Genomic DNA, 16338 nt, shown 5'->3' with positions numbered 1-16338 from the left:
TCCTGCGGCTAGCGTCTTGTCAGAGAGGGTGTTTAGTGCGGCTGGGGGAATCATCACAGATAAGCGTACCCGCCTGTCAACTGACAGTGCCGACAGGCTTACACTCATCAAGATGAACAAAGCCTGGATTTCCCCAGACTTCTCTTCTCCACCAGCGGACAGCAGCGATACCTAAGCAATACGTAGGCTGCACCCGCGGATGGAAGCATCGTTCTCTATCCCCATCAAAAACAGGGACCTTTTCGCTTCATCAATCTGTGTATAATATTCCTCCTCCTCCTCCTGCTCCTCCTCCTGAAACCTCACATAATCACGCCGAACGGGCAATTTTTCTTAGGCCCACAAGGCTCAGTCATATAATTTTTATAAACAATTTTTATACGTTTCAATGCTCATTAAAGCGTTGAAACTTTCACCTCCAACAATTTTTATTTTAACTGGGCTGCCTCCTGGCCTAGTTACCAATTAAGCCACATTAACCAAAGCGATTAATGGGTTTCACCTGCCCTCTTGGTTGGCCATGGCCAATTTTTCTGATGTACATTAGTACTGTTGATACAGCAATTTTTGTGGGCCCTCGCCTACAGTGTAATCAAATGAATTTTTAGCCCACCTGCATTACAGCTGACGTTACATCCGCTGTGTTGGGCACTGCAATGGGATATTTTAATGTACCGCCGGTGGGTTCCAGGGAGCCACCCATGCTGTCGGTCCACAGGGAGTTGTAAATGCATCTGTTTCCACTTCTAAAGAACCCCAGTCTGACTGGGGCATGCAGTGTGGGCCGAAGCCCACCTGCATTAAGCACGACATTACTACCTCAGCTGTGATGGGCACTGCAATGGGATACATTTATGTACAGCGGGTGGGTTCCAGGGAGCCACCCATGCTGTGGGTGCACACGGAATTCCCATTGCGGAGTTGTACCTGCCTGTGACTATTTATAAAAAACCGCGGTCTGACTGGGGCATGCAGACACCTTGACAGAATGAATAGTGTGTGGCACATAGGTTCCCCATTGCTATGCCCACGTGTGCAGCTCCAGATGGAGGTGGCACAGGATTGGATTTCTCATTGCTTCTGTACAGCATTGTGGGCTATCGTCCCGCCCCTTTTAAAGCGGGTCGCTGCCTAGCCGTGCCAACCCTCTGCAGTGTGTGCCTGCTTTTCCTGTGGCAGACGCCCTTATAAATGGACATGAGGGTGGCGTGGCATGAGGGCAGCTGAAGGCTGGGCAGGGACAGTTTGGTGTGCGCTGTGGACACTGGGTCGTGGGGGGGGGGGGAATTGGCAGCATGTAACCCAGGAGAAGTGGCAGCGGAGTGTCATGCAGGCAGTGATTGTGCTTTGTTGGAGGTAGTGTGGTGCTTAGCTAAGGTATCCATTGCTAATGAGGGCTTTTCAGAAGTAAAAGTTGTTGGGGGGGGGGGGGGGCCCACTATTGCCGCTATTGTGGCTTAATAGTGGGACCTGGGAACTTGAGATGCAGCCCAACATGTAGCCCCTCGCCTGCCCTATCCGTTTCTGTGTCGTTCCCATCACTTTCTTGAATTGCCCAGATTTTCACAAATGAAAACCTTAGCGAGCATCGGCGATATACAAAAATGCTCGGGTCGCCCATTGACTTCAATGGGGTTCGTTACTCGAAACGAACCCTCGAGCATCGCGAAAAGTTCGTCTCGAGTAACGAGCACCCGAGCATTTTGGTGCGCGCTCATCTCTAATTAAAATACAATGCAAAAAAAAACCCTCATACAGTTACCGTATGTCGAAATAAAGGATGAGATAAATGAAAAAGAATGAAAATTGTCTGCGTTCTCAAGGGGTTAAGGTTAAAACTTGCCTTGTTGTCCATACTGGTTTATCTGTGGTCCATAATTGGCAGTGTTGTTTCCCTGTGAAAAGCTGCCTATTGCAGTATGCATCTGAGCCCCGGGAGACGGATGAGGGGACATAGAGGGTCCAGTCTGCTGGGGTCCATACTGTGACAGTTGGTGGTTTCTTTGGATCCCAGCTACGTAACCTACAAATTAAACAGAAAGAAAACAATTTGAGTTTAAGTTAGTTTAAGAAACAAAGTGAATAATGTCCACTATCATACATTTTGTATCATTTCAGGTGATGAAGCTACATTTTTAGACAAAATCCCCAGCTTCATTTCAGCCAAACAGATAAATGATAACAATCCTGTCTGCTTGCAAACACCGCTAATGGGAGCTAAATTCATATTAATATATACAGCAAGTATTGAACTCAATACAACTGTGTATAATGAGCTGCACCTAGTGGTGGCTGTAGAACCCTATGTGATGCGAAAGAGCACAGTGCCTCCTTAACCCATAACTATGGCACTACCTGGCAAAGAGATAGATTGCTTGGCATTTGGGGGATTTATAAGGGACAGAACCTAGAAATAAAAACATATGATGCAAATTTAAAATGCAAAACTAAATCGACATAACTGAATTCTGCAAGTAAAAACTACTGCAGAACTTTATATTGCCAGTTATACTCTGGAGGTCTCCTCTGTGTATTACAGCCTCCTGTCTGATACTTGTCAGGCACCACCTTGAGGCTGCGATTTTTTACTTTCAGTTTTACATTTATTTCATAATGCAATAGGCTCAACATTAACTAAGGCTATATCATTCTGCCTGCTGGAGGGACAGTTTAAAGGGGTTGTCCCGCGGCAGCAAGTGGGTCTATACACTTCTGTATGGCCATAATAATGCACTTTGTAATGTACATTGTGCATTAATTATGAGCCATACAGAAGTTATAAAAAGTTTTTTACTTACCTGCTCCGTTGCTAGCGTCCTCGTTCCCATGGAGCCGACTAATTTTCGCCCTCCGATGGCCAAATTAGCCACGCTTGCGCAGTCCGGGTCTTCTGCTGTTCTCTATGGGGCTCTGTGTAGCTCCGCCCCGTCACGTGCCGATTCCAGCCAATCAGGAGGCTGGAATCGGCAATGGACCGCACAGAAGAGCTGCGGTCCACGGAGGTAGAGGATCCCGGCGGCCATCTTCACCGGTAAGTATAGAAGTCACCGGAGCGCCGGGATTCAGGTAAGCGCTGTGCTGCTCTTTTTTTCAGTCCCTGCATCGGGGTTGTCTCGCGCCGAACGGGGGGGAGGGGGGGGGGGTTGAAAAAAAAAAAAAACGTTTCGGCGCGGGACAACCCCTTTAATTATCATTACCATCTATATTCACCTACATAAGCTACAGACCATAAGTATCCAGTCAAGAGGATGAGCTATGGTCTCCTCTATTATAACTGTGACAGGACTGTGTTATTATCAGTGACTAACAGGGGTGTCTGTTTTCCCCCGCAGGCAGTTTCCGTGGTAGATCCATTACCAGCATCACACAAACTGAGAACCTGACTAGAAATTTAACACATAACCCCAAGTAAATCTGAGCTGGTCAGAACTGAGATCACATGACCATCTGAGGAGAGAGGCCAGCAGATTTAGATAGAAAGGAATAACTAACCAATGTAATACAACCACACACAAACATATACTAGTAATTATTAGGAAATTATAGTATCAGCCGTTCTACATGGTACATGCATTATGATCCCCACACATCACACACACACAGCTCTGCTACATCCATCCTGACCCCACACATTACACACAGGTCTACTACATACCACACACAGCTGTAGTACATCCACCTTGATTCCCAGACATTACACACAGTTCTACTACATGCCACACAGCTGTAGTACATCAACCTTGATTCCCACACACAGCACTGCTACATTGTACATTCATTATGATTCCCACACATCACACACACAGCTCTACTACATCTATCTTCATTCCCACACATTACACACACAACTCTACTTCATGCATGCTCACCCAACACATCACACATACAGCACATTACACACACAGCTCTGCTACATTGTACATCCATCCTGACTCCACACATCACACAACTCTGCTATTCCACACATCACCAGATTCCTAGATACAGTGATCATCCCTCGTCATGTGATTCCCTACTCTACCCACACATGTGATCACATGACTGTGGCGTCATTACAGGTCCTGGTAGTAGCTGCTGTCGGTTTATCCAGTACCCAGTACTTTCTACCAAGCTGCACAATAGCTTCCCCCACAGCAGTGACGTCACCGCAGGTCCTTCAGCCCACCGGATCTTTTTTTACCAAACTGTACAATGGCTCCTCTCACAGCAGTGATGTCACCACAGGTCCTTCAGCCCACCAGATCTTTGTGGTGGCAATAGGTCGGTGTCTTCCGTTAGGACCGCTGAGTTGTGTCTGAGAACGCTTAGTTGTATTCTAAGCTTGTTATTTTTGTCCTCCCCTTCCAAGAGCCCTAACTGTGTTGTTCTTTTGTCGGTCAGGCTCTGTGTTTTATATATGTTGTAGGACCTTCTATGATGTCACCAGGGGACGGAGCATGAAAGGCACTCACATACTGACAAGTGGTTGTTAGTAGTTTAAAATATATTACACACACAAAGTGACAAACTGGGGGGGATAGCTACATCATGAATGAATAAAAACTGGAGTGGCCTTTTAAACAGAGAAATGGAGCATCCTGTCCATGATTTTTTATTAATTCAAATGCAGCAATCATCCTTCTCATAAAGATCAGCAGCAATTAGGGAATAATTCTGTATAATAAATAAACTCTACAACTCCTGAAGAACCTTTACTTAACCCCTTAAGGACCAGGCTGTTTTGTACCTTAAGGTCTAGACACTTTAGGGATTTTACCCATGTGGTGGTTTTACTGCCCTATTTTTTTCCTTTCGCTATCAAAATTATTTTTGCTGCATTTTTCTCTCTGTGAGATAGGGCGATTTTTTGAATATCTTTTTCACTGACTTTTTCAAGTTTTTTATTTTTATTGGGGGTAAAAAGCTAAAAAAAATGATTTTTTAAACATTTTTAGTTATCTTTTTTTAAATTACTATATTTACAGTAAAATAAAGTATGCAAATGGGTTTCTCATTTTGTTTCAGACATTTTGATATATAATATGTATGTTTTTGGATTACAGGGCGCTTATAGCAGCGGTTTGGTTGGCGTCGGTTTTGTGTTATTTTCTTTCTTATATATATATATTGTTGTTTTATTCTGTAATTTTGTGTTACTTACACTACCGTTCAAAAGTTTGGGGTCACATTGAAATGTCCTTATTTTTGAAGGAAAAGCACTGTACTTTTCAATGAAGATAACTTTAAACTAGTCCTAACTTTAAACAAATGCACTCTATACATTGCTAATGTGGTAAATGACTATTCTAGCTGCAAATGTCTGTTTTTTTGTGCAATATCTACAAAGGTGTATAGAGGCCCATTTCCAGCAACTATCACTCCAGTGTTCTAATGGTACAATGTGTTTGCTCATTGGCTCAGAAGGCTAATTGATGATTAGAAAACCCTTGTGCAATCATGTTCACACATCTGAAAACAGTCTAGCTCGTTACAGAAGCTACAAAACTGACCTTCCTGTGAGCAGATTGAGTTTCTGGAGCATCACATTTGTGAGGTCAATTAAACGCTCAAAATGGCCAGAAAAAGAGAACTGTCATCTGAAACTCGACAGTCTATTCTTGTTCTTAGAAATGAAGGCTATTCCATGCGAGAAATTGCTAAGAAATTGAAGATTTCCTACAACGGTGTGTACTACTCCCTTCAGAGGACAGCACAAACAGGCTCTAACCAGAGTAGAAAAAGAAGTGGGAGGCCGCGTTGCACAACTAAGCAAGAAGATAAGCACATTAGAGTCTCTAGTTTGAGAAACAGACGCCTCACAGGTACCCAACTGGCATCTTCATTAAATAGTACCCGCAAAACACCAGTGTCAACATCTACAGTGAAGAGGCGGCTGCGGGATTTTGGGCTTCAGGGCAGAGTGGCAAAGAAAAAGCCATATCTGAGACTGGCCAATAAAAGAAAAAGATTAAGATGGGCAAAAGAACACAGACATTGGACAGAGGAAGACTGGAAAAAAGTGTTGTGGACGGATGAATCCAAGTTTGAGGTGTTTGGATCACAAAGAAGAATGTTTGTGAGACGCAGAACAAATGAAAAGATGCTGGAAGAATGCCTGACGTCATCTGTTAAGCATGGTGGAGGTAATGTGATGGTCTGGGGTTGCTTTGGTGCTGGTAAGGTGGGAGATTTGTACAGGGTAAAAGGGATTCTGAATAAGGAAGGCTATCACTCCATTTTGCAACGCCATGCCATACCCAGTGGACAGCGCTTGATTGGAACCAATTTCATCCTACAACAGGACAATGACCCTAAACACACCTCCAAATTGTGCAAGAACTATTTACAGCAGAAGCAGGCAGCTGGTATTCTATCGGTAATGGAGTGGCCAGCGCAGTCACCAGATCTGAACCCCATTGAGCTGTTGTGGGAGCAGCTTGACCGTATGGTACGCCAGAAGTGCCCATCCAACCAATCCAACTTGTGGGAGATGCTTCTAGAAGCGTGGGGTGCAATTTCTCAAGCTTACCTCAACAAATTAACAGCTAGAATGTCAAAGGTGTGCAATGCTGTAATTGCTGCAAAAGGAGGATTCTTTGACGAAAGCAAAGTTTGATGTAAAAACAATGTTATTTCAAATACAAATCATTATTTCTAACCTTGTCAATGTCTTGACTCTATTTTCTATTCATTTCACAACGCATGGTGGTGAATAAGTGTGACTTTTCATGGAAAACACAAAATTGTTTGGGTGACCCCAAACTTTTGAACGGTAGTGTATATATGTAATTATGTTTTTTTACTATGTCCCCCATGACGTCATGTAAGACCTCTGGGGGACATTCAGATGGTTTTTTTTTTTATTTGACACTTTCCCACTGTAGCTGGGGCATCCATAGGAGCCCCAGTTACACGGGAAAACAACCCCTGTAGTGACAGTCACTGGCAGAGCTGGTCTAGTACGACCCTGCAGCTCTGCTATAGCAGGGAATCCCCAGCGGTCACGTGACCCCCGGGCTCCCGTAGTGAAAGTTACACTTCCACTTTTCAGTACACAATGCTCATTGAGCACTGTGTACTTGGGGAAGGAGAGGACAGAAAGGGTTAAAACCCCTTCTGCCTTCTCCTCCGGGTTATCATCTGTCACTAACTGCTGACAACCCGTCCTGCCTGATTGATTACAGAGCAGGAGGCTTAAATCCTTGCTGTAATTTTACATACAGCTGGGCTTTAAGTCCAGGACCAGGCGCTGGATCTACCATGCCTGGTCCTAAATGGGTTAAAGAAAACTGGAAACCTATATCTCAGTCAATGGCTTGCACAGAAGGAATTTCTTGCAATTCCTGTAAACTAGAGATGAATCTGCTGATCTGATACACAAGTGTTTCAAACATAATGTGGGCAACATAACCTTCGTGGCTTTTGGTATAATGCATTTCACGCCAGAAATAGAATACCAGAGCAACTTACCATCAACTCACTTCAATGGAATCGTTGTCCTGCTTCTCTAAACAAACTTTACACTTGAATTGAAATGTACTGCATAATCTTTGCAGGACACGTGGCTAATGAAAAAAATCCTAATGACTATATAATTAGGTGGCATATTTGACTATCCATGAAGGTGATCTGACTGGGCATTTTAAAGTGGTATTCCAGGGTTATACTACTTTATCTTCCATCTGTGGCGGGGGTTCTGGTTTCCTACTTTGTTCGGGAAGCTAGAAAGGGGAATCCCTGCAGCCGAACAACTTTGTCTCAAGATGGAATTGAAGAGTGCTGAAGGGAACCCATTAACTACAATGGGGTCTGTCTGCTTTCCACTCGGCTGCCCAGCTTTTTGACAGAAGAAAAGCGCTTTTCCTTCTGGTATTTCGAGCTGGATCTGCGATTGAGCCTCCAACAGGAGGTTCCACCGCAGATGTGGAACCAGCCTTAGGCAGCCCTGCTAACACTTTTGTTTTTTAAGTGAATAGGACAGAGCTTGCAGTACCATTCCGGACCACTGTACAGTGTACAGAGCTGTGCTAGTCCCAGTGCACACTGGCTCTAGCAAACAGCTAATCAATAGGGGTGCTATGTGTAAGATCCACTATCTGATATTACTGATTTATTTGGAAGAAAGGTCAAGAATAACAGTCTTTGAAACTAGTTTTTCAGGTTAGCTTCCTAGCGAAGTTTTTACATTATGTAAGCAATTTTCATAGACCTTATCCCTTTGGAGATTACAAATCTTTATTTTTAGGATTGTGATAAAATCTAGACAAGCCGTTGTACAAAGCACAGCTGGCCTATTCAAAAAGGTTGGCTGGCAAGAGTCATACCCCCACGAATCTGATAGATAGCCTATTCTAAGGTTAGGTCATCAATACTGTGGTCCCGCAAAACCACTTTTGGTTTACACAAATTTGTTTACAGTTGGTGGCAGAGAATAAAAAAAATGACTATTTTTCTCTGCCCTTATCTATAAGTCTGGAGAACGAACGAGTAATTAACTCTTAAGTAATTAAATCTTGCTGAACTGACCAATTAAAACTCTCCATACCTCCTGCTCTAGAGAGTTAACGATTTGACTATACATTAGTTGGTCCGGTTTTGATGGCAAACCTTCATAATGTATGTCTGATCCTGTTATACTGATATGATAAATTTTACAGCCAGAGTGCAAATAATTTTTGACTCACCCTCATAAAAGTTTTTCAATTCGCTTCCCGCCTGGTCTCCATATGGCCTGCTCTTCTATATGGTTTATTACTGCTCTTCAGTTTTAAAGTGGATTTGAGGCCACGTGAGATAAACTATTATGATCCAGGAGTACATATTGGGCCTGGTTACTTACTACTGGGTCTTCAAAAGGCCTTATTTTTTCCATTGAAGATTTGACGATGCCATAGTTTCTTATGTTTTCATGTAAAACCTTTATTATATCTGCCTTAGGTTCTCCTCCATGTATGGGAATGCTTATTTTTGTAGAACAACTGGGTCTAACACTAGAATTTACACTTTTTTTTTTTGTTTGCTGTCTGGTTTCCTTCTGGCATGTTCTTCCTCCGCGGTTTCTTAATGTTTTCTTCTTCACCTTTTGAGCAGGTTCAAGACCATGTGAGATGAATTGCTCTATACCAGGAGCACATATCGGGTGTTGCCGTCTGATGGCGGGTCCTTAGAGATCCATACTTTGTCTACGCACTGCAGTTTGCATTAGTACCATTTTGGGGAACATATGACTTTTTGCAAGCTTTTTATTCAATTTTTTACTGGAGACAGAGTGGCCAAACGAAGGGCAATTCTTCCATTGTGTATTTTTTCCTAAATGAGTTAATCATGTGGGATTAAAGCATATGATCGTTTATACAGTATAATAAAATAGTCTTTATAGTATTAAGACAGGCATGTCTTTAATAGGCAAACGATCATGGCAGCTCAGGGACCCTTAAGATGTCCCCTGGCTGCCACGATACCCAGATGGCACCCATATTATCTGATAATATCGCGGGCATAGGGGGTTTGGGACACCAATAGAGCGAATCTGCTCCATGCACAGCATTTGCGATGGACTGCTATATGTGTGCTAACTGCACGGGGTATGTGAAGAGGACGTATATAACCGTGTGTGTCACGGAAGGGTTATTAAATTTTGATTACAATAAGAAATCTTCCTGAATTTCCATTGCGTACTTATTTTGAAAGTCTTCAGTGTCAGAAACGTTGGCAGTAGGAGTATAGCTATTAGTGACGACTCTAGATGCCCCATTCTCCGCCCGGACTGGTGGTTTCTCCAGTTAGAAGCACATTGCACTGTAAGAGACCAGCTTAACACCAACTCTAATACCACAGCACAGTTAAGACTGAACGTCTTTGTTGCTTCCTATAAAAACTGGGTCACATTCCACCGAGATTACAACATTCCTTCCTAAGCATTTGTTTGAATGAAAATTGTGCAGCGGTGTTAAGAAAAAAGTGTCTTACGCATGGATGCCTGAAGTGGGACAGCAAACAATATTCAGATAGTCATCACTGGGAAACATACAAATCATTTGCACCTTGGGACTGACGAAAAAATATTCTTGGCATGCTTTGCTCAGATGTTTTGTGCTAAAAGCATCTACATGGTGTAACCACAGAAGAGCGAATCGGATAGCGAGCTGCAGACCGTCCGCAGAAGCCGTTTTAAAATGGACAATAAAACCCTTTCCAGTATGCAAAGAAAACACAACCCATCTGTCTTCTTAGGACATTGGTCACTGCTAGTACTTTGGCTGCAATAAAGTCTCAACCTGTTTTTGTGTGTTAACCCTTGTCTCACTGTTTGTATATTTACCAATGAAAAATGTAACTAAACTTATTTCATGCCCAGGAAACATAACTCAAATAACTAATGTTCAGAGATGAGTGAGCATCCAAATGCTCGTATCCGCGTTATTCGAATCGAGCTTTTCGTAAAATTCAAGAGTTCTACTCGAGTAACGAACCCCATTGACTACAATGGGAGACTTGAGCATTTTTGTATGTGGGACGCCGGGTGTCGAGCTTTTTTTTTTCTAGGTTCACTCTCTCTCTCGCCAGCCAGCCAAAAAATTTGCCAATGACGCGAGTTGCGGCGGGGAGGGGCCAAAACAGACCCGTCACAGCGGGAAGGAGCCAAAAACTGGGGGGGGGTTGTCGAACACTGCTTGATGCTCGTACGCCATAGAGTACGCTAATGCTCGAACGAGCAGAGTTCGGCAGAGTATGTTCGCTCAACTCTACTAACGTTCATGATGTCCCCTTCTTTTAAACCCATTAAGTGATGGCACTTGGGTTAAATAATTAAAATGCATGAAATATATACAGGGAAAGGCTTGTGTATCTATATCCGATTTCATATAAGAATTTATTAAAGGTGTTTCCCACCATATGAAGAATATTATTGAGATAGAATATTACTCAAATAATCGTTGAATTGTACGAAATCGTTAGATGTAAACATGACCAATGATTGACCAATGTAGCATAATTAGCTCACTTATCGTTCATCACTCATTTTATGCAGGCATAAAAATCAGCCATCATCATTTGCCAGGCGTTCCATGTAAAAAGCAATCATTCAGTCATTCCCGGGCATTTCCAAACCCCCTTTTTAGACAAACAATGGACTCTACAAGCTGTAACGAAAAAATGTAAACAAATATCTGCACATGCAAGTGTATGTCGCTCCAAAGCCAACAACTCATTCACTCATTTGTTCATTCTAATAATTAATGCTCTGTGTGAAAGAACCCTAAAATGTTTTATTCCTTTGTTTGGGACCTGCCAATAACTAATTAAAGGATTTTTTCAAGGCAACATCGCCTGTCAGTGCCGGAATACACCAGAGTAGGAGTGGAAGTTGCTGCTCCAACCCCTGTGTAGTGGCTGGCGTTTGTAATTGCAGGCTGGGGCCCCACTGGTTTCAATGAGAGCTGCACCTACAATTAGGAGTGCTAGCCACTACACAGGGGTCAGAGCAGCGTCTTGCACTCCAACCCAGGTGTATCCTGGCACTGACAGGAAAACCCCTTTAAAATCCTAATGTCAAGTAGATTCTGATCAACTCAATATTTTAGGAGTATAAATGGTTTCTGTAGGTATCCATATAAGAACAACTATGCTTAAAGGGGTTGTCCCGTGAAACAAAGTGGGTCTATACACTTCTGTATGGCCATATTAATGCACTTCGTAATGTACATTGTGCATTAATTATGAGCCATACAGAAGTTATCAGAAATTTTTCACTTACCTGTTCCGTTGCTAGCGTCCTCGTTTCCATGGAGCCGTCTAATTTTCAGCGTCTAATCGCCAGATTAGACGCGCTTGCGCAGTCCGGTCTTCTTTTCTCAATGGGGCTCCGTGTAGCTCCGCCCCGTCACTTGCCGATTCCAGCCAATCAGGAGGCTGGAATCGGCAATGGACCGCACAGAAGCCCTGCGGTCCACCGAGGGAGAAGATCCCGGCGGCCATCTTCAGCAGGTAAGTAAGAAGTCACCAGAGCGCGGGGATTCAGGTAAGCGCTGTCCGGTGTTCTTGTTTAACCCCTGCATCGGGGTTGTCTCGCGCCGAACGGCGGGGCTGTTGAAAAAAAAACAAACCCCGTTTCGGCGCGGGACAACCCCTTTAACAACTGGAGGGGATAAAAGGACAACTGTCAGAAAGTAAGCCCCCTGTAAAAGCAATACCCAGCAAGAAGTGTCTGCAAATAAAACGTCATCAGCTTCATGAAAGAACACAAGAGCTCAGCGAGACTGGTAATTGACAATCCCTCCCTGACTAATCTTGTAAATGTGTCCTCAAAAGTGAATGTGGAGATTGAAATTCTGACCATCACTTTCAAGCCAATTTTCCCACAGAAATTGTCACTGTAGGACCAGAAAACCTGATGCTTATAGCTTCAGAGCGTTGACACGTACTTGTCACGTAGAAAGGCATGATGGGAAGAGGGTAAACATGATGGATAAGAGCAGAACATTTTTATCTGTGGCCTCAAGCCTCAACCATACCCTGCGACCCCTCCTGAATTCCAGCTGATGTCCCCAATACTTAGAGGAATGTGTGTGGAGCACAGGAAGGTATATAAAAGTCTTACTTTAGCCCCTGTAACCAATTATCAAAATGTAAGACTTATAGCTTCCTTTCACATTCAAATTGTATTCAACATAGTATATAAATACCATGAAAAGAAGTTTCGACTACTTACCTCTATCCTGTGGCATTGGTGATTGGCTCAAGGCAGGATGTGAACTAGACTCTGTTTGACTACCCGGAGGTTGCGGGGGCATCTGGCTCCCTAGAAATATAAAAGAGAAAAGATAGGAAAATAATTGTAATTTTATATTAACAAACTACATTTGCTCAAACCATGTGTGACCAACAATATGCCATGGGCAAGGCTTGATAAGCAATCTGCAATGGCAGCCCTGGGGGCTTTCAGAAGGCCCCTGACTGCCATGGCAACTGCACATCGATTGAGGCAAATGCCACAGTCAGAATTAACAGTGGCATTTAAAGAGTTAATAACTCCCATCAGTGGCTGTGCTAATCTGAGCTTTTGGTGGATGTCAGCTGTAAGAAACAGACAGAACCCACCTTGTATGGAGGGTGATAGTCTCCCAACCGCCCTCTATAGAAACCCTGATTCTGCATGATATTACTGTACGTCATGGGGCATTAAAAGGTTATATGAGGAAAATTAGATTCTACCTTTTTTTTGCCTTCCTCTGGATCGGCATTGAGGGGTAAATAGGCTGGACTTGAAGGACGTGTCTTTTTTGCAGCCTAACATACTATGTTGTTTGATACATGGTATAACATGCAAGTGTCACACTTTTAGCAGTGAACATTTTGAGGAGTGTTTAGGAATGCTAGATAGCACCAACCCAGTTCTATGTATATTAATATGGTTTTCTTCTCCTTGCTAAGCTGCCTGTTTATGAGGTTTACCTGCAGTGCAGAACAGTAAGGCTGCCTTCACACTGACCAGAAAAATCACCTGATTTTTTGAATGATGTGAGTGCAAGAAAACACAGAATTATAAAACACATGCTTTTCAATGGCTTTATTCCCATCGACAATGTTTTCTATCATGCGATGTTGCGAGACTTGGAAATCGCTGCGTGTCCTGCTTTCTGCATTTTGCTATTTTTTCTCGCCCATGTTTCCGTATGGAGCCTCCGAGTTATCGCAATGCACGAACTTGCAATGTCAGTGCGATGCGATTTTAACATTAGCAACCCCTGTTGTCATCTATTGCGCAAGAAAATCGCAGGCAATTATGCGATATTGTGCTTGTCAGTGTGAAGGAGCCTAAAGATGACAACATAAAAAATACCTCTACTGGACATTTTTACTCCAGCAAATCCCTCCCTGTCCCTTAGCAGCGCCCCAAAAGGACCTGTGTAAGCATCTGAAGACACACGTCTCATTATCGCATGGGAACAGCAAAGACTGTAATATTTACACTGTAATAAACATGTCTACGAGCTCACGCAGAAAAACGCTGCTCAATATAGTAAACAAATGGCAATTCCATGTTAGCACAAGTAACGTCTAAATATGTATGTAGGCCCGAGGCTCTGCTAGCATTGGAGTATTTGATAGGAGACAAGGGGATACCGAAGAGAAGAAATCTAAAAACTTCCTGGCAATTCACACTTTATCAGGCATGATTTTCAGTGAAGACGCTCGTCCAACAACATCCTTTTAAAGGGGTTTTCCACAAAAAATGACTAAATCAGAGCTGGAACAGCATCTACCACATATAGTAACACTAATTGTCCCTAATCATGTAGTATTCGCCCACCTTCTGTATCTCCATGGTTTCTGTTTACGTCCCGCTTTTCTCATTTAAAGGGGGCGGGCGCTGTGGCATCACAAAGCTCCCACAATCCAACACTGCAGCCTCCCTTCATAGTGCCCTGTACTTCCCTATCTGGCACCCTCTGGTTTAATAAATAATATATATATATATATACATATATACACACACACACACACACACACACACACATACATATACACACACACACACACACACACACACACACACACTGTATATGAGGGTACGTTCAAAAATGTTGGATTTTGTTCAAACTTTCTACCGTGGAAAATCTTTGTCAAACATCCTGTAAAAATCCGCATCAGTCGATGTGCACTTTGAATCACATTTTAACACGGATCTGCAGCAGACTTCACCCCTGATGTCACTCTCACACATGCAGTCGGCAAAACGCCAAATTATTGGCCTCCGACAGCGGGTTTTAGTGCACGCCATCTTTTAAATCAACGGGGGTGTTATACCACGGTAAAAATGGATGTCTGAGAGTGGCCTTGGAGCGAATGTGTGCCAATTCATGTCAAAGTCCGCAAAAAAACTTACAGTGCAAAATATGCTGCAAAGTTTGGTGCAGATTGTCACCTGCAATGTGTAAACACACGCTTGTATATTTATATATGGGTGTATTTACACGTGGCGGATTTTGGTACAGATCTGCAGAACATTTCACTCTTTTAATTGAAGGGCTGAGGTCCCCTGTGGATCTGTATCAAAATCCATGTCAAAATCCACACAGATTTTGGCACGCAATTGGATTAGGAATTTGTGCAGATGACAATGCGGCAGAAAATTTTCACCACAACCAAATCTATGTCTGAATGCAGCTTTTACAGGTATTTATTACATTGTATCATATACGTGTTTGAGTTTAGATAACCCAAATAATTAAAAAATTATGATATCATAAGGTATTAGGGGGGAAAAATGTGCGAAAATAAATTCAGGGCATCTAAAACACTTTTTATTGTGCTCGACAGAAGATTAGTTTTACTGCGCATACTCGGCCTAGTACTCTCTTCTATGGGCTACATTAAAATCAATAGAGCTCATAGAAGTGAATGATCCAACTGAGCATGCTCAGTAAGCGCATATTGGGGCTGATAGTCTTACGCCGTATGTTTGGCTTATTACAGCTAGATCCTGGAGAGTCAGCAGCACTTAGAATTATACCCAGATCCGGGGAGGTAGCCTCTGCAAAGCTGGTCGAAGAAGGACTCCACTCCTCACATGAAACTGCCAAATTAGGAAGACCAGCAGCAGAGTCGCTTAGGTATAAGACACTTCATCTTTATTCCATCCTTAGCATAAAAAGGGTTACAGGCAGCGACGTTTCGACCACGTTGTGGTCTTTTTCAAGCATGAAAAATACAACAACGTGGTCGAAACGTCGCTGCCTGTAACCCTTTTTATGCTAAGGATGAAGTGTCCTATACCTAAGCGATGCTGCTGCTGATCTTCCTAATTATTTGGCTTATTACAGCTGTGATAATACGGCTGAGCATGTGCAGTACAAGAATGTACTGCTCTTTTTTTATTACTTTTACCTGACTTCCGAAGCGCCATTTAGATGAGAGGGCTGTCCCGGCAACACCAATTGTGCTGTCTGTCATGTTATTACAGTCTTCTATAGGTTCCACTAATTTCAATGGAGCCAATAGTAATGTGTGTATGCACTCTGTTCCAACAGAGAAAGGGAGCAAGTGTGCATACTTGACCCCTGTGCTACTTCCCGCTTCTGACCCGCAGAGAAGGAAACTGCGGAACTCAAAAATGATGTATTTTGTATTAAAGCTGGACATGGGAGTTTTAGTAAGGAAATTTATGTTAATAGGAAAATCCCTTTACATTCAATATTTCAAGCACATAACCGTTTGAAATGCTGATTTATTGAATATTGGGTATTTTCTATTCCTATTCTATTGATTGAAAGTCTACAGGCAGGTACTGTATATTAGAGACATTTATTATCTGTATTATACACTTTCTTTAGTGGAATTGCTCCACCGGTAAGA

The 16338-nt window shown here is 42.9% G+C and overlaps 1 protein-coding gene across 12 annotated transcripts in view; it reads right to left on the bottom strand.

The window, feature by feature from the left end:
- ARID1B (AT-rich interaction domain 1B) overlaps window positions 1–16338 on the bottom strand; it is a 490608-nt gene that overhangs the window by 173452 nt on the left and 300818 nt on the right. For all 12 annotated transcript variants that reach the window (XM_066596068.1, XM_066596069.1, XM_066596077.1 and 9 more), the window contains 2 exons: window positions 12692–12781; window positions 1844–2023 (listed from right to left, as the gene is read on the bottom strand). In XM_066596068.1, the coding sequence (XP_066452165.1) occupies window positions 1844–2023; window positions 12692–12781 (270 nt within the window). The remainder of the gene's footprint in view (window positions 1–1843; window positions 2024–12691; window positions 12782–16338) is intronic.

This window comes from Eleutherodactylus coqui, chromosome 3 (genome assembly GCF_035609145.1).
Source record: "Eleutherodactylus coqui strain aEleCoq1 chromosome 3, aEleCoq1.hap1, whole genome shotgun sequence".
NCBI lineage: Eukaryota > Metazoa > Chordata > Amphibia > Anura > Eleutherodactylidae > Eleutherodactylus > Eleutherodactylus coqui.
The sequence above is the reverse complement of the archived record's forward strand: the minus strand, read 5'-3'. Positions and strand labels throughout refer to the sequence as shown.